Source organism: Rhinoderma darwinii, chromosome 6 (genome assembly GCF_050947455.1).
Source record: "Rhinoderma darwinii isolate aRhiDar2 chromosome 6, aRhiDar2.hap1, whole genome shotgun sequence".
Classification (NCBI taxonomy): Eukaryota; Metazoa; Chordata; class Amphibia; order Anura; family Rhinodermatidae; genus Rhinoderma; species Rhinoderma darwinii.
The window spans coordinates 112,192,136-112,208,827 of NC_134692.1; the positions used below are offsets into that span (position 1 = coordinate 112,192,136).

General features: G+C 43.2%; 1 protein-coding gene across 2 annotated transcripts in view; it reads left to right on the forward strand.

The window, feature by feature from the left end:
- The window catches only part of PARN (poly(A)-specific ribonuclease), a 101,816-nt gene that overhangs the window by 32,855 nt on the left and 52,269 nt on the right, over nucleotides 1-16,692 (forward strand). For both annotated transcript variants that reach the window (XM_075830124.1, XM_075830125.1), the window contains exon 20: nucleotides 12,685-12,771. In XM_075830124.1, the coding sequence (XP_075686239.1) occupies nucleotides 12,685-12,771 (87 nt within the window). The remainder of the gene's footprint in view (nucleotides 1-12,684; nucleotides 12,772-16,692) is intronic.

Below are 16,692 nucleotides of genomic sequence, written 5' to 3' on the forward strand. Positions count from 1 at the left end.
TACACCGGAAGGAAACAGCAACCAATAGTTTCTTACAATGGAATAGTTGTCATCCCTATCCCCTCAAACGTGGCATTCCTAAAGGCCAATTTATGAGTACGCCGGAATTGTAGCTCCATGGGTGATTTTGAGAGTCAGGCACAGGAGCTCAAAATCAGATTGAAGGACAGAGGTTTCCCCATGGGTGTAATCAGGAAGGCCTATGAGGGAGCGAGGGACGCAGACAGGCAAAGTCTCCTTGTTCCTAAAAAACGTAAAGAAGAACGAGTTACGAGACTCATAGGTACTTATGATTCGAAATAAAATGACATCATGCAAATCCTTAAAAGGTACTGGTGTATTCTCAGTGCTGATACAGATTTGGCAGACCAGATCACACAATGGCTCTGTCACGTATCGGAGCGGGAAGAACATCAGGGATAGAGTCATGCATAGTTGCTTTGACCCTATTACACCAAGGGGCACATGGCTGGATAGACAAACACCAGGTACATATAGATGTGGGAGCTGTAAGGCCTGTGACTTCATCCTTAAAGGAAACAGGTTTACGAGTGTTGCAACAAAAGTGGAGTACGACATTCGTGATTTTGTTAACTGCAAAACAGCGGGGGTGGTTTACCTTATCACATGTCCAGGCCCCCTTAATTATGTGGGCAAAACGGTGCGACAATTTCGGCGCCGGATAAGGGAGCATTTTGGAGATATTGTTCATGCTAGGGAGACCCCGATATCGAAACACGTACATGCTAAACACCAGGGTCGTGTAGAATGTTTAAAGAGGCTCTGTCACCAGATTTTGCAACCCCTATCTGCTATTGCAGCAGATAGGCGCTGCAATGTAGATTACAGTAACGTTTTTATTTTTAAAAAACGAGCATTTTTGGCCAAGTTATGATCATTTTTGTAGTTATGCAAATGAGGCTTGCAAAAGTCCATTTGGGTGTGTTTAAAAGTAAAAGTCCAAGTGGGCGTGTATTATGTGCGTACATCGGGGCGTTTTTAATACTTTTACTAGCTGGGCGCTCTGACGAGAAGCATCATCCACTTCTCTTCAGAACGCCCAGCTTCTGGCAGTGCAGATCTGTGACGTCACTCACAGGTCCTGCATCGTGTCGGACACATCGGCACCAGAGGCTTCAGTTGATTCTGCAGCAGCATCGGCGTTAGCAGGTAAGTCGATGTAGCTACTTACCTGCAAACCCCGATGCTGCTGCAGAATCATCTGTAGCCTCTGGTGCCGATGTGTCCCCGCTCGTCTGACACGATGCAGGACCTGTGAGTGACGACACAGTGTGATCTCTCGAACACGCTGTGTCTGCACTGCCAGAAGCTGGGCGTTCTGAAGAGAAGTGGATGATACTTTTCATCAGAACGGCCAGCTAGTAAAAGTATTAAAAATGCCCCGATGTACGCACATAATACACACCCACTTGGACTTTTGCAAGCCTCATTTGCATAACTACAAAAATGGTTATAACTTGGCCAAAAATGCTCGTTTTTTTAAAAATAAAACGTTACTGTAATCTACATTGCAGTGCCTATCTGCTGCAATAGCAGATAGGGGTTGCAAAATCTGGTGACAGAGCCTCTTTAAAGTTTCAAGCAATTGAACTTATTAGACCTCCGAAAAGAGGAGGCGACTGGGACAATCTAATTCTGCGCAAGGAAGCCCAATGGATTCACAGATTGGCATTTACACAACCAGCGGGTCTAAACTAGCAGACTAATTATACGTGCTTTATTTAACATGCAATATCATCCATCCTTAGGGAGCCGGGCCAATATTTGGTTACCTTAACGGGTGAGTGGGTGTTCTGCATAGTGCACTCTGATTGATATGGCCAATTGGCTAGGTCGTGTGCAATAGGTTTTTAATCCAAATTTCATAATGTGAGGGACACCGCATTCATCTATCCAATATGTGCTTACAATAAAAGAGTTGTTTTGAGGTAGTCCACTTGCGGTGGGTAACTGACCCGCAAGATATACTCTATATTCTATATCGTTCTGCTCCTACCTTGCTTTTTCTCGGCAGCATGGGCGATGTGTCCGTTGCTTCCACTGCGCCTGCGTGTTCGGTTTGATGCGGTCGATGATGATTCCTGGCTGTCAGCTGATGGCCGGGAGTCACATGGACAGGCGTCACAAATTCAGGGGGCGCTGTGTTTGGTCAGTTCGTACAGCGTCGCCAAGTACGAGGGGTGGAGTTTGGTGCTTATAGCAACTCAGTGCCCGAAATGAAGTATGCCGCTGACATCGACGCGAGCATCCTTCCGTGATGTGCAGCAGAATATCTGCTGCTGAATATTTATCGCTGGTTTTCAGGCCAGAGTGACCAAGATACAGACCCCTGAGGATGAGTATTTGAAACGCGTAGGGTCGATTTTTGTATATGGGATTGTTGCATAGGGGACAGTAGCATTGTGGTGGACCCAGCGCTAGGAGATTCCGGTGTTGTTCACGGACCCTGGTGTCTTCTTGGGGCTCGTACTATTGTTGTGCCCAGGTTAAATGCTGATTCCGGTGAATATCGTTATAAACACTGAGATATACTTATCTAAATGATTCAGTGTTTACTGTTTAATACATTTTTTAATATACACGGTGGGGCTTTTTTCACAGTGGTGTGTTACCCCTGTTTTTAGCGAGTTACTATAATAAAAGGTATATTTTACTCTATTGTCACGTCAGTGAATTTACGAATTTTCTATATTGTGGGAGCACAATTATTTATATCATTTAATACAGTGAATTTGCACAAGCATGTCGTAACTAAAGATAACGGAAAAAGGCCGCCTTTGTAATAATTAAAATGTTCTTTTAGGTCCGCGATAGACACAAAACAGAGTCTAATTGACCTAAAAACTTGATCCCCCCGCCCCTGACCACGTCGTCGCACCCCACAGTGATCCAAGATGGGGCAACCAGTGATCATTCCATAATGGAATTCTAGGGGAGTGTGCAGCTCTCCAGGCTTTGGCCACTGTCTGGAGCGCTTGACATGAGGATTTAAATCTATAAAGCAGATTTGTGAGACTCTCATATGAAGTGCCAGCGCCGTGGCTGCGTTACTTAGGTCTATATCTATCCACCATTGAGCCAAAGCCAATTGCGACGCTAGGTAATACAAATAAAGGTTTGGAGGCGCCACCCCCCCCTCCCCTGATGTTTAGGGGTCTGTAGTAAACCTAGACCTAACCAAGGCACACCTCCCTGGCAGAAAAAAGACCGCAAAATACTGTCAAGCAGTTTAAAGAATTGTTTAGGTAGTATAATTGGGCAGGCTCTGAATAGCTACAAGAACTCGGGCAAATATATAATTTTAAAGAGATTAATTCTACCATCTAGCGAAAGAGGAAGGGTATGCTAGGTATTATGATCTTTATTTTTAGCTTTACAGTATAATTCCTACATTTTTAAAGTGATATTCCCATCTTACATTTTCACATGCCATAAATGCCTGGTCGGTGCTTTTAGTACTTTGACATGACAGGAAAATGGGAGGTCCTATGACCCACTGTTCGCTGATTTCAAAGTGGAAGATTTTTCCCATTCAATTTAATTGAGGTGGTGACTATGCTTGTGCACAACTTTCTCCATTGAAGTCATGGGAGTTAGCGTCATCGACACATTTCCTTTGATTATAATAGGAAAAAATGGCTCTTTTGAATGGGCGAACATGGGTCACAGCACCCACATTCTTCCATTAGGTGAGGGTCCCAGATGTGGTATCCTCAGCTATCACACATTTATGGCATATCCAGTGGATATGCCATAAATGCCTAAGATGGGAATACCCCTTTAAATGTTACTTTTGATGGACTATGGAAATCTTGATAAAGAGCAACTACGCACAATACATAATGGCACTATTAATCCTTTCCTGATTGTTGTAGAATTCTATTCATCACTAATCCATTATTTTTTAGTTGTCACTAAATTGCTGTTCCATAAGGTCAAAAGTACCTCTGGTCCGTGTCGGGCTCTTGCTTATTTCCATAAAGTTCTCTTTTTGGCAGTTGTTCTGGCCCAGGAATTACATCATGCATTCCATGGCGTCATCCCTCATTATCTACAATAATAATGGCTATAATTTTAGAAGTTTGTGTAATTCCTCCGACATAAATGTAACAACTAAAGCCAAAAATACAATGTTGTCTTTTAAACTGAGGTAACGAATAACCGGGTAGGAATAAAGGTTCTGACGCTTGTGTGTAAACTGTATGTGATGGAAATGCTTTTGCTCTGTATATTCTTAATGACCGTTTTAATATATAAATTGTTAAAATGTTGCAAGTAAAGTGGGTGTTCAGGCTGGATTGTAAAAACTGCACTATTAGTGCAAGAAGTCCTGAGAAATGGTTACACTAAGGGTATGTGCACACGCAAACTCAAACACATCTGAAAATACAGAGCTGTTTTCAAGGGAAAACCACCCCGATTTTCAGACTTTTTTTTTTTTAGAGGCTCTGTCACCGCATTATTAGTGCTCTATCTTCTACATAAGGAGATCGGCGCTGTAATGTAGATGACAGCAGTGCTTTTTATTTAGAAAAATTATCTATTTTTACCACTTTATTAGCAATTTTAGCTTCATGCTAATTAGTTTCTTAATGCCCAACTGGGCGTGTTTTTACTTTAGACCAAGTGGGTGTTGTACAGAGAAGTGTATGACGTTGACCAATCAGTGATCAATCAGCGTCATACACTTCTCTCCATTCATTTACTCAGCGCATAGGGATCCTGCTAGATCAGTATGTGCTGTCTTATACGGACACATTAACGTTACTGAAGTGTTGACAGTGAATAGACATTCCATCCAGCCAGGACGAGATGTCTATTCACAATCCCGACACTTCGGTTTTTCAAAACGGCCCGCCGTAACAAAGCACAGTATTTCCCATTAAAATCAATGGGCAGATGTTTGGAGGCGTTCTGCTTCCGATTTTTCGAGGCGTAAACTCCCCAAAATACGCCTGAAAACACTTCGTGTGAACATACCCTTATATTTATTTTTTTTAAACTCGTTTTATTGAACTCCAAGCTTGCAGTACAAGAATAAAATAAATAACTTTCCATTGATACTATATATCTCAGAACATTGAATACAAAGTAGTTACATGATATTCCAGACATGATATACATCACAAATTACAATTCAAATATTGCATCTTCCCTTATATGGGTAGGTGGTTATGATATAGGTCAAGTAAGCACCAATTATACATACATTGATAATAGAGGTACAAACGTTGAATTGTTTACCACATTAGTTCACTATTTCTCCTTTCTCTCTCTCCTCCTCGACGATCAATGTAATAGAGAATGCATGTTATTTCCCATACCCAAGGTCCCTGATGATGCAAGCCAACCATCCCAGATCTTCCCAAATTAACACATTTCCTATTTCTGTACACCACTCTCTCAAATGGGATAACATTGTCAACCAAGGATTTCCATTGCCCAACCGTGGGAGGTCTATCCGCCATCCATCTCAGGGCTATGGCTTTACGAGCTAAGAATAGTGTTTCCCTAAGGGACACTCGGGTATGCAATTGTCAATCCTCCTCCCGCAACAAACCCAACAGGCACAGTTCCGGCGTCTTGGGTATAGGCACCGACACAATGTCCCTCAGAACCTCAAGCACCCCCTCCCAGAAGGAACTGATGCGTGAACGTTCCCAAATGAGGTGTATAAAGTCTGCCCTTGAAGATTGGCACCTATGGCATTCTGAGTTCGGTATCTGACCCATTCGATGTAGAAGTGTTGGTGTAAGGTAACATTGGTGTATTATGTATAGTTGGGTCAGCCTATTATTAACAGAAGGAGATACCAACATATGGGACTCCAGGGCTTCTGACCAGTCGTCCTCGGACAAGCCGGGGATAACTGCTTTCCATGCCGATTGCATCGGAAGCATGTGCAACTCAGTTCGTACATTCAGGAGATGAGTTTACAGTGCCGAAATAATGCCCTTGGGTCCCTGTGTCTTTAGAACTCCAATCAATGGGAACTTCGAAAGAGACGGGGACTGCGTGTTAAATTGAGCGTTCAACGCATGTCGTAGTTGCAAATATCTGAAGAACTGGGTGCGATGTAAACCATGTTCTTCCATCATCTGAGTAAACGATAGCAACACATTTTCCCTATAAACGTCCCCCAGGCACAGCACCCCATTCACCTTCCAATACTCCGAACCCTCCATCATTTGTAAATGTGTGAACATGGGGTTTCCCCCACATCGGTGTCTCCTCCTCCAAGGTCCTAAAGCCATTTATCAACTTAGCTGCTTTCCATACCTGGTGAGCTAATCTATGGAGTAGGAGTAGTCTCCCTCTAAACAAATTGGGATTCTCCAACACCGGCCACATGACTGTCCCCAGCACCTGTCCCAAAGCATAGTCGGGAAAGGATTCTGTGCCTTGTCCTATCCATTCTTTCAAATAACGCAGTTGACCACTCAAAAAATAAATGTAGAAGTCAGGCAGTGCCATTCCTCCCCTATCCCGTGGGCATTGTAGTTTGGCCAATGCAAGCTTCCTTCGGGATTTCCCCCAGACAAAGCTAGCTGTCAGAGTGTAGTTTAGTAAAAAAATATCTCGGAATGGGACCATTTGCATGTTCCAGTAAATATAATCCCTTAGGTAACAGAATCATCTTCACCAAGTTTATCCGACCTGCCACAGACAGCGGCAGCGTTTTCCATGTCTTAAATTTCTTGATAAATAGGGCCTCTAGGGGATATATGTTTTCATCATGAGACTCTGCAGGGAGCTTTGTAATGTATATACCTAAATATTTAAAGTTAGTGACCACGGGCAGATTATAGTATACCTCCGGCCATTCTACCTCCCAAAGCGGCATCAGGGCTGATTTAGTCCAGTTTATTAGCAGTCCAGAATATCGGCCAAACCGATTCACAATATCAATTGCCCTTGGGAGAGTATCATGTACCTCGGACATGTAAAGGATCAGGTCATCCGCATATAGACCCACTCTACTTTCTCTGTCTCCAATTTTTACTCCCTGAAATATATGATCCTGTCGTATATGGATGGCCAGCGGTTCTATGGCTAGTGCAAAGAGAAGAGGGGATAATGGCCATCCCTGCCTGGTGCCCCTGCTCAATTCAAAAAAGGAAGTACCTCTATCATTAATCAATAAATTGGCTTTGGGATGTTTATATAAAATAGATATCCACTTGGAGAATCCCGACCCTATCCCAAATTTAGACAATACCGCTTGCAGATATTTCCACTCCACTGAATCAAAGGCCTTGGCCGCATCAAGTGAGGCCATCGCCCATTGTTTTATTAGTTTCCCCCCTACCTGTGAAACCGCCTGAGCCTTCCGAATATTCCACGAAGTAGATCTCCCGGGAATAAAACAAGATTGATCCTCATGTATGAGTGAGGTGATAATATGATTAAGTCTGTTTGCCAGAATTTTAGTTAGTATCTTATAATCTAAATTGAGCAGGGAAATAGGTATATATGATCCACACTCCACGGGGTCTTTGTCAGGCTTCAGTAGAATGATAATGGTAGCTTCATATAAAGAAGTGGGCAAAACTCCCTTTTCAAAGGCTGCTGCATAAATCTGAAGCAGCTCAGGGCCAATAATCTCTAAATATCGGGAGTACACTTCCAATGGGATTCCATCAGGCCCAGGCGACTTCCCATTATTTAAATCCTGCACGGCCGTCTGCAATTCTTCCAGTGTAATATCCTCATCTAAGCGGTCTCTATGCTCCTCAGCTAACTGCGGGAATGTAATCCCCTCCAAATATTCCAACAAGAAGTCTTCCGAGTAATCACATTGGGATGTATGTAAATCAGTATAAAATCTGCAAAACCTATCCCCTATTTGTTCGGCATCATTAAGAAATCGTCTCCCCTCATCCATGATCTCTAGAATGGCCGGGGATGATTGGTTGGAGTGTACTATTTGTGATAATAATCTCCCAGACTGATTACCTAGTTCAAAGGCGTTTTGTTTAAGAAAAAACAGCTTCCTATCCCCCTTCTCTCTGAGATGTATCTGATGCAATCTGCCCGCATGCTGCCATTGCAGTCTATTGTCCTCAGTCGGCTCCTCGATATATGCCTGCTCCAAGTCCCTGCCAATCTATCTTCCTCTACCCTGGATGTCTTTTTGATAAATGAGATAGTGGACCATAAACAACCCCTCAAATATGCTTTAAACGTGTCCCACCTTAGGGAAATATCAGTCTCTTCTTCGTGGATTTCAAAGAATTGGTTTAACTGATCAGGAATACGATCATTAGTCCCTATCAGAGAGAGCCAAAATGGGTGAACCCTCCAGTTTAATTTGCTAGCTTGTCTATCGTATAAACGAAATGTCGCCTGCAAGGGCGCATGGTCCGAAGCACTGGGAGGGGTGTATTCAATATCCATTACCCTAGGACCCAAGGAGGCCGATCCAAACATATAATCTCTTCTAGATAACGCCTCCCTCGCAGGGGTAAAACATGAGAACTCAAGATCTTTGGGATGTCTCAGTCTCCACAACTCCACCCATCCCATCTCATCTATTAGTCGCTGCAAGTTTGAAGGTGGGTGCAACTCCCCAGCCTCGTTCTGATCTACGAATTTGTCAATATACGGGTTCAATAGAAGGTTAAAATCTCCCATACATACGACTTTGGCTTCAGGGTAATTGGCTACAAAAGTAACCGCTGTCTGCAGTATTGACAGGTTAGCTGGAGGTGGCGCATATATCCCTATGACAACAAATGGCGCACAATTAATGTATGCATGTACAAATATATATCTACCCTCTGTATCTTTCACCATCTTGGTTGCATTCCACCGTACTGATCTATGAACCAGTATAGAAACCCCTCGAGAATATGACGTGTGCCACGAATGCTCTGCCCATTGGACCCAAGGTTTTTTTAGACGGTGGATTGTATCCGCCGTGAGATGGGTCTCCTGGAGGCATAAAATGTGCGGTCCGAATTCCCTCACGTGTGCAAACACAGATTCTTTTGCGAGGGGTGCCCATGCCTCTAATATTCCATGACCTTACTTTCAGATCAGCCATACAAGTAATCCCTTACATATTTGCAGAGGGTTCCCCCCCCCCTTATCCCCTGTAGATAATACAAGTTACATACCAATATCGTTAATTTCGTATATTGTATAGATTGTGTAGCAAGCTGTGTAACTGTTATCCAACAAAACAAAACTTCCCCCTGTGGGGACTTCCATGAGAGTATACCCCTCCCATGGGCAAACTTATCAGTAACCTGTGAAGGTATAAGTATAACTGTTATACCGTGGCTAATGGTTACGGGGTGTCTGTGCATACAATTAAAGATGGTACTGTTAACCTACACAGAGATAAAACAACTGTAGCAACCCACATTTCCCCGCTATTTCCCATCAGACCTCTTCACATTCTCAACAAGAAATACCGGACAGTCCAGAAGGTTAACGGATGTGTCGACTTCCCTGCGACATGGCTTCGGGTATTCAAAATGGAGTATCCAGTTCCATCTTCCCGATCTGCCAGTCCCTTCACCAAGAGGGAAAGTCGCGTTGCGTGTCTGGACCTCCGGCATCTTATCAGCACAGCGAGTCCCGCATGGCCCAACTCAAACCCTCTGGTCACCTGGTCTCAAGGATAGCCATTCCTCAGCTTCCCTCGGATCTCCAAAAAAAAACGCTTTCCCTCCATCAGTGATACGTAAACGAGCCGGATAGGCCATTGAGTAGGATATATCCAGATCCCGCATCTTTCTCTTCACAGCAATAAATGTAGCACGCTTCTTTTGTAGTTCCGCCGAGAAATCTGGAAACAGGAGCACTCGGGAATTCTCATGCTGAATATTAGGGTGTTGACGAGCCATCTGTAAAATTTGATCCCGATCTTTCCAATTAAGTAAGCGTGCCAGTAAGGGCCTTGGCGGCATGCCTGGCAGAGGAGGTCGTGCTGGAACTCTGTGTGCGCGTTCCACCGCGAATGCTGCTGAAAAATGCGCCTCGGGAAAGGTGGCACGGAACCACTGCTCAATAAAAACGCCTGGCGCTATTCCTTCTACTCGCTCCGGTAAACCAATAATTCTGATATTATTCCTGCGTGAGCTGTTTTCCAGGTCATCACATTTCTGCTGCCATATTTCCACTTTGGCCTCCATTGCTGACAATCTCGCAGGAATTCGTAAATTAGCATCTTCAATGGCGGAGATTCGATGTTCCGTGTCCTTTACCCTTTCCCTCAGCTTCTGCACATCATGGCGTACCAGGCCCAGATCCACCCTCACCTCCTCTATCTTCCCCGTCAGCGATGTAGTGGACAGAGTGATAGCCTGCAGCAGTTGTTCGTACACCTGCTGCAGAGTCAGCTCTGGCTCAGACTCCGTCTCCTCCTGCTGAGTTGTGCTGGTGCTCTGACCTCGTGGTGGCCTGGAGCGCTGTGCCGGAGATTCTGCGGCGCCATTTTGAGCGCTGTCCCGGGCAAAGTTCTTCAATTTCTCCGCCGCCGACGTACCTTTTGCGGGACCCATCGGTGCCATGACTCAGTGCCACTCCAGGAGGCTATAAAGAGGTCTGTCTGTCTCAGGATATTATGCAGGATTATAGATATTGCGGGTTACTGGACGGAGCTCTCACTCAACACGTCCTCTCATGTTGCCTGCTGGCCACGCCCCCCCAACATACCCTTATATTTAAGAATGTTATCGAGTGTGTTTTTATATATTTTCTCATATGAAAGTAGCTAAAGCTGTAATCTCGACACCGCTAAATATGGATTTTCTATTATGTCCAATACTAATGCCCAATACCCCAACAAACCTTTATGACAATACACAGACAGACATTGACAGATGAAAGTAAAAAAAATAAATTAATAATCCTCAACCTCTGGAGGCAGGGCAAGTGCGGAAACCATGCTTTTAATGTAATTGTAGTACAGAGCTGCATTCCCAATTCTGCAGGTTTCACAGATGAAATCTCTCAGTATTCCCGCCAGTGTCTGCATAGAGCTTGCTGGGGTGATTTGCATTGTCTTTATACCAGGCAATGAACCGTAATCTGATGTAGGAAAAACCATCTTCCACTGCATTATATGCACTCGGCTTAGGTTGTGCCTGCCAAATAGTTGTAATAGCAGCTGTAACGGAGGATCAATACAATAGAAGTAATGCAATGTATTTTCATGTTAGGAGGTGAAAAAACGCAACAATTTTCAGAAGATTATCTTCTGTTTGTTGTGTGGGACTAATAAAAATTACTAAAATAACCTACAGTTGGGATGGTTTGTTTCAGCCATGAAGTATCTAATGTTACTGGCTAGCTTAAGGCCAGATTCCCATGGGTCGGATACACTGCGTAAAAACCACGCAGTGTATTCGACCTGGAACCCGCCGCACATTCCACCCCAAAAAATGCACCACGTTGTTTTCGTCTGGGATTTACGCTCCGGTAAGCAGTGTAAAAATAAAAAATAAAAACCTGACCATATTTACCTTGGCTGTTGTCATGGTGACACGTCCCTCCGTGGCTGTCCGGCCCGAGCTTCCTGGATAACTCTGCAGCACAAGAGACATCTGCAGCCTGTGATTTGGCTGCAGCGGTCACATGGGATGAATCATGGTGATTCTGCCGCAAAAGTCGCAACACTTGGCTTTCTGCTATGGGTTCTTGCATCCCCATTGAATTCAATAGGGAAAACCCGCAAAAGAAAATCAACGAAAACGCAGCATAAATTGACATGCTGCGGATTTAGGTTCCGCACCGCAGGTCAATTTTTATTAACTTTTTCGCTGCGTTTTTTTTTCCCTCCAGCGTGGGCATGCGGTTTACAAAATCTCATCCACTTTGCTGCTACTGTAAATGCTGCGGAATTTCCGCACAGAATTCCATTGTGGAAATTCTGCAGCGTTTATACTACATGGGAACCTGGCCGAAGGGTATGTTCCCATATAACCGGATATGCTGCAGATTTTCTGCAACAGAGAAACTGCAGCAGAATTTCAGAAAAACGCTGGTAAATCTGTGACCGAAATCTGCATCAAATGGTGCATTTTTGCTGCGCTTATTGCTGGGGTTTTACCTGCCGATTTTAGTTAAACATTATGTATACCAAAGTAATGTCGGTCTGTGTGATTTCCAGCGTTTTATACTGCTTTTCTGCGGTGTAAACGCTGTGTAGACCACAAAGCAAATCTTTTGCGGAATTTATGCTCCCTATTGAAGTCTATTGGCCAAATACAAAGCATTAGTTGACATTCTGTGGAACGGAGGCACACGGCAGATCCACAAGTTGTCTACGGTTTTTTCTGCGGTGTGGGTCAGATTTTCTAAATCGCATTCACTTTTCTGCTGTAGTAAATGCTGTGTAATTTCCACACCGGATTAAGCAGCGTTTACACTACGTGGGAATTCAGCGTAAAGGTGGCCATAAACATATAGCTAAGTATGCTGGTCCAACCGCGACCAAGTGGTTAGAATGAATAAGATTCTGTAATAACATGAGTTTCAATACTCCAAATCAACTATCTGATCCATGTGGTGGACGAGCATGAAATCCTATTCTACTTGGCTAGTCGTTCGCACTAAAAATGTAATTTTTATGTTTTACAGTGAATCTTTAGCGCAGATATGAGTTTTAACGAAAAAAAAGATGAGCCTAATATTTGCATCCTTATGTTTCAGTGTTCCCTACACGAGATAATGTTCTTCACGTGACGTTTCCTAAAGAATGGAAAGCCAGTGACCTTTATCAGCTGTTCAATGCCTTTGGTAAGACCTGTCCCTGCATATATTATATACTTCCATGAAGTGACATTTATACCTCTTGTCCTGTGTTTTTCACGGCTAAGATCGTGACTTAATGTGGTTTGGGTGAAATATCCGTAAAATGCTCAATGTGATGAATGCTGTGTTGAGGTCTATGGAGTATATGATCGCGTTTTGCAGTCGCCCGCTGCCTTTTATATAATGTGAAATGACAATTTAGCTCACGTTTTAATTGTATCTTTCTATTCTGTGCATGTTACCTGTGATGTGCTGAATTTCAACCTTGCTCGTCTTCTTGGGTCAAATCTATACACGGCAGAGCAGGATTACCTCTTTCCACCTCCTCCTGCCTACATACCTATGCTGGCACTTTAAGGGGGGGGGGGAGAAGCAGTACATATAACAATGAAGGTTCCTTTTGATTGACAGCAAGCAGAGGACTTTAAATCCTTAAGGAATTGATAAAGAATATTGTAAAAATTGTGTAATTTCTCATCATACAAAATAATTAAAGGGGCTGTCCAGTCGTGGCCTATTCTCCGGATAGGCCATCAATAGGCGATGGGTCGGGGTCTGACTCCTGGGACCCTCGTACGAGTGCTGCTTCCCCTTCATTTCTACTTGCTCACTGTGACTAGTCGACACACATTTAGTGGCGATTTAGAGGTATTGCAGCCGCCGTCTCCCATTCACTTAGAGGATCTGTCACTAGTTTATTAATGCCCTATCTCCTAACTAATCTAAAAGGCACATTGATGCTGATAGTGTAGTTTTTTTCAAAAACTTTTATTATTTGTAAAGTTGAGCTTTGTTCTAAATATGGTAATTTGGCTAAACGTGCCAAATAGGAGGTAAATTTCTTTTAACTCTGGGAAGTGTAATGTTTTCTGTATGACGCTCTCCAATCCGCATCCGCATACAGCTTCCCCCTCTTTCCAGCCCAGCAACACAGCGTGATCATATAGTATACAGCTTGTTTTCACCCAGTGATATCTCCGTTTGTTTCACAGCTAGAACTGTGATATGGTTCCAAATGAAAGATTAGAATCTCATCTTTCATATGCCACCAGAAGCACTGTTCTATGTGGTCCACAGATGGAAATATGGCTATTTGAAGTGATCCACCCTTCCCTCCAGCCTCAGTCTCTCACACTGTAAGAAGCAGCTTAATGCTGAAAGGACAGTGTCAGAGGTACCCGCATGTCTAGTGTAGCCTCATTTGCATATTAAGAAAAAAGCTCATCACTTTTCAAATAAACTTTTTGGGACACAATTTTCACTATCATTATCAGTTTGACAGCGCCTATAATATTAGCTAGGAGATTGGACATTACTAAACTAGTGACAGATCCTCTTTAAATGAGAGATGGCTGCAATACTGTGAATCGCCGCCACATCCATGTTGACTATTCACAGTGCGCAATTAGAAGTCAAGGGGAAGCCGCTCTCGTGCGAGCACTGCACCCCCTTCAAAACAGCTGATCGGCGGTAGTCCCTGGAGTCAGACCCCGACCCATCAACTGTTGATGGCCTATCCTGAGGATAGGCCATCAATTTTTAGGGACTGGAAAACCCCTCCTATAGGGGTCATCCGGAGAACATAAACAATGTCTAAACAAGTTCCTAAGTAAATTTAAAGGGGTTTTCCCATGAAGGACATTTTATGACATATCCACAGGATATGTCAGATGCGGGTCCCACCTCTGGGACCTGCACCTGTCTCCAGAACGGGGCCCCCTAAACCCTGTTCAGCCGCTCTGTGTTGTGGCTGAATGAGGAATTCCAACCATGAAAAACTTGATATGGTCGTGAGTTACGGAAACGGAGTAGCTTGCATGCTACGTTGCTTCTGTAACTGCCATTCACTACTATTGGAGTTACGGAAACGGAGATGTTGGAGCTTGTAACGTGGAAAGGTGTAGGCGGACTAGGGGCGGAATTTTTCAGGACGACAGACAGAGTGATGTGGCGGAGATTAGTGTTCAGCAAAGCATGATGGGACATGTACAAAACAATCAAAAGAACAGCGTACAGTCCTGCCTAAAACCCAGGAAGTCTTCCAGCGTTTGGGGAGCGATAAGGATGTTATGGTAGAGACTTTATTTTTTATTTTTTTGTTGGCGTAAAGAATATAATTACATTGGGGAACAAGGTTCTGTGTGTTTGGGGAATTTTTTTTTTCTTTAGTACCGTCTGATAAACCCTTTTAGGTTTATTTGCTGAAACTGTAATATCCCTTTAAAAATGGCATATATGGCAATTTCTCTTTTTGTTAGTTTATTAGAACAACGTGTTTTCTTATGGGTTTTTTTAAGCTGTTTTTTTTTCTGGCCACTCTTCCATAAAGCCCCACTCTGTGGAGCGTACGGCTTTTAGTGGTCCTATGGACAGATCTTTCCATCTCTGCTGTGAATCTTTTGGAGCCCCTTCAGTGTTATCGTTGACTATTTGATTCCCTCCCCGTCTGCTCTGAGTTTTGGTGGGCGTCCTTCTCTTGTCAAGTTTATAGTTGTGCTATAATCTTTCCATTTTGTTATAATGGATTTAATGGTGCTCTGTGGAATGTTCTGTCTTAGATTTATTTTTTATAACCCATCCCTGATCTATTCTCCACAACTTTGTCTCTGACCTGTTTGCAGAGCTCCTTGGTCTTCATGTTGCTGACTTCGTGGTTTTGTAGACTGAGGGGCCTTTCAGAACAGGTGCATTTATACGGACTACATGTGACAGATCATGTGATGCTTTAAATTAGGGCTGGGCAATTAATCGAAGTCGGAATTCCGCGCAATTAATCGACGTGATCTTGTGAATTTTGTTTTTTTTCATTTTTATTTTCTACCGCCTCTTCCGGGTGCAGATATAGTTGAATCCAATGGTAAAGCAGGAGACCGTAAGGTCCCCGCTCTACCATTTACTATGTATCACTGGACGTGAGGCAGTGACATCATTGTGCCTGTCTGCTCCGTTCTGCACAGCCCAAGGGGTCTCCTCTACGCTTCATTGGAATGGAATTAGGTGAGTATGTATATTATTATTTTTATAAGGCACTATTGGAGGCAGCTGTAGGGGCATTATACACAGTGGGGGCAGCTATGGGGGATTTTATACTCTGTTGGGTGCAGCTATGGGGGCATTATACTATGAGGCAGCTATGGGGGGCATTGTACTGTGTGGCGAGCACTATGGGTGCAATATAATGTGTGGGGGCAGTGTCGGGGTATATTATTTACAGCAGACTCCGGATAAATATTCAACGGCGTAGCATGCAAATAAAGGGAGTGACATGTAAAAGGGGTGTGGCTTAAATCATTCAATCATCGTAATCGAGGTTACATGTTAAATTAATCGTGATTTTGATTTAGGTCTTAATTGCCCAGTCCTACTGACTGCACACAGGGGGACCTTATTCAGCCAATTATGTGACGTCTGAAAATGAATTGGCTTGACCAGAACTTATTTAGGTGTTTCATACCAAAAGGGGGTGAATACATATGCACTCACAACCTTTTATTTATTTTTATTTTTTAAAACAAGGTTTTTTTTCATTCTACCGTAACTATTTGAAATATCTTGTCAGGCCCGTTACATGAAATAAATTTAATTTCCATTTTAATTCTAGGTTGTAATTCAACAAAACCACCAAAGAGGGGTGAATACTTTTTATCTATCTCTACCCTCGTAGCGAATTTTAGTAGTTTTTCGTTACATTGTACAAAAACACAACTCCTCCCCGAATCCCTCCCACCTAAACCAAACTATACACCGATGTTCCCACATTTTTTAGCTTTAAAATATTTGTTACAATACAGTGGTAGACTTAAACCAAAATAACTTGGGCTTATCTACTGGGAACATCTTAGGTGTGTGTCTGCAAATATTCAAAGTTTTTCTTCTGGAAACTTTAAGAATCAAATTAATAAAAGT